General features: G+C 61.5%; 1 protein-coding gene across 1 annotated transcript in view; it reads right to left on the bottom strand.

The window, feature by feature from the left end:
• Positions 1 to 467: 467 nt before the first annotated feature.
• Positions 468 to 2,462, bottom strand: part of LOC103601426 — a 31,689-nt gene continuing 29,694 nt past the window's right edge. Inside the window, exon 3 of the mRNA XM_008585833.1 lies at positions 468 to 901. Within this exon, the coding sequence (XP_008584055.1) occupies positions 468 to 901 (434 nt within the window). The remainder of the gene's footprint in view (positions 902 to 2,462) is intronic.

The raw sequence follows: 2,462 nt of genomic DNA, 5'->3' as shown, positions 1-2,462 counted from the left end.
TTGACAGATGCAGACAGAGAGGACTTTGCCCAACCAACCCCTGAAACATTCACGACCTCTCTAGAATTAGCATGATCTCCCATTTCTTTCCACAGGAAAGCCTACGCAGAGCCAAGGAGTGGTATTTGAGATCCCTTCAGATCCCGCCCTGAGGAGGAGGGGGCGGAGAACGCACAGATCCATCCACTGCGATGTCTAGCCGCTGTCTGCTCCCAGTGGGACGAGGACCCATTTCTGTGATCGGATCCTTACAAGACGGCTCTCCACCAACCCAGCCCCGCACCCTACTCTCCCACCCCCCATCCAACAGCCTTGCGTTTGGCCTCTGAAAAAGTATCCCCGAAATGAATGCCATTAAGCTGGAAAATGAGTCCTTCCAGGGAAGGAGGGAGTCAGGACCTCGGTTAGGTCTTCAACTAACTCGTGGGGTCTCTCGCACAAGCCACAGATGCTCATTACGATTCTTTTTACGTGCAACACGTGGCGGACGAAGCAGTTTCATATCTCTTGGTATTATCTGCCGTCCAAAGCATTTTCTTTGAGAGGAAAATGGAAACGCAGCTGCGCCGTGGGCCCGGCCAGCGAGAGCTGGGGCTCCCTCCCGCTGTTTCCCTGCGGCTGCGGGGCGCGGGAGGCTCCTCCGGAAACTGACTTGGGTTAAGGGAGCTCAGAGGTTGCCTCGGCAGGCGCGGGACGCCGCCGGGGCGAGGACTCGCCTTTGTGCGGCTTGGCTGTTTTCCAAGAGCCATCAGAGTGGGAGGGGACGCCCGGGTTTGCTGCGAGGGTAGGCGTCTGCCCCCTAGACCTTGTGCGGGGACGCTGGACTGGGCGGCCTCTGCCACTCTCGGCCTTGGCAACTTCTGGCCAATCCGTTCTGCCCCTCTGGGTGCCGGCGGGCCGGCTGCGCCCCAGGCTCAAAGGGTTAAGCAGGTGCCTCGCCGGCGAGGCGCTATTGGCCGAGGGCCGGGGCGGCGCGGCCGCGGTCGCCACGCTTCGCCAAGCCCAACTTGGGTTCGTGCGGAGGGCGCGGAGGCCACTCGTCCCCCGGCTCCCGCCCCGGGCCTTGGTTCGCGGGGAGTGGAAAGGAGGAGAGAAAGAGAAGGGGAACGCACCAGCAGCACCAGCAAAGCGGGGCGGGGGTCGGGGCGCGCCAGAGGAGGGGAGCCCGAACCTTGCATCCCGTAGGGACTGCGCCCACCGCCCGCAACTGCGCGCCAGGCTCTCGAGCCGGAAGAAAGGGGAGGAAGTGGGGCAAGGGGGTGTCCTGGTCAGGGCTGGGGGAACCGATCCATTCCCACCGCCCGCACCCACTAGCAGAGCGAGAAGGAGTGCAGTCATCACTTCAAACGGCGCACCCAAACCACAAACATCCCTCCTCACCCCCTAAAGAAACGCTGATGTAACAATGTGGAGAAGTAACTGGGAGAAGAGAGGAAATAAATGCACGTGTTTTCTCTTTTTGTTTCCCTGGTGGTTGGAATTTGCAGAGTTCGTCTCAATTGTGGCTGTTAATTTATTCGTTTCATCGGTCTAAAGGGGCGTATAGAGGAGGGTCACCGGGGCACACCCGGATCCCTCTAGCCAGACGTACAGTCTCCACCTCACAAGTTTGTCCAGGACCAACCCGCCCTCCCACCAGGAGCGGGAAGAGCCCATTCTTATAAAGGAACAAACTCTCCATTGCACAAAAGGGGCTTCTTTTTTCCCCTCCGCCTTTGCACACCATCCCTCCTCGACAAGTATCAAGTTCTCGAGGAGCCTAACTTGCGCTTGGCAACCCTCGCGCTGCCTGGTGTGCAGAAGAGCGGTAAAGAGGAGTCCCGGCTAGGAGTAGGCTCTGAGCCCCCATTCCTGCACACGCGGGCGGGCTTGAGTCCAGGTTGCTGGAAGCCGCGGGAGGCGCGAGCCTGCTTGGATGGTGGTGATTTCTCTAGAGAAAGGAGGGGGGAGAGCGCGCCTCAGTCTTGCACTTTGGGTCGGAAGTGCGCGGCCTGTGTGTGTGTGTGTATGTGTGTGTGTGTGTGTGTGTGCGTGCGTGGAGGGGGGCGGGAAAGAAATGCACCCTCCGCTGCCCGTCATTCCCTTGCACCGGCCAAGTCCTAGCCAAGCCTCCCGGTGCATCCTTCCTCCACCACCCCCTCCCCTTCTTCCCTCAGCTGGGCTCGCGCGGCGCAGCCGGAGCAGCCAGTGAGAGCAACATCCTGGAAAGAGGGGGGAGCACCACCGCCCCCCAAAAGGGAAAAAAGGCCCCACCCTGACACGTTTTGCTGTTTGCAAGTCCCTCGCACGCCCCCCGCACCTCCTCCTAGCGCTCGCGGCCCCCCCAGCTCGCTGCGCGCACATCAAAGCTCCTCTCCGCCGCGCACAGTGGCCGCGGCTCACTAATGGGATTGCAGGCTGGTGCCTGGCTCCGCTGCTGCCGCCGCCGCTGCTCGCGCTGCTGCTGCCGCCGCCGCCCGAGC

This window comes from Galeopterus variegatus, unplaced genomic scaffold (assembly GCF_000696425.1).
Source record: "Galeopterus variegatus unplaced genomic scaffold, G_variegatus-3.0.2 Scaffold3729, whole genome shotgun sequence".
Classification (NCBI taxonomy): Eukaryota; Metazoa; Chordata; class Mammalia; order Dermoptera; family Cynocephalidae; genus Galeopterus; species Galeopterus variegatus.
The sequence above is the reverse complement of the archived record's forward strand: the minus strand, read 5'-3'. Positions and strand labels throughout refer to the sequence as shown.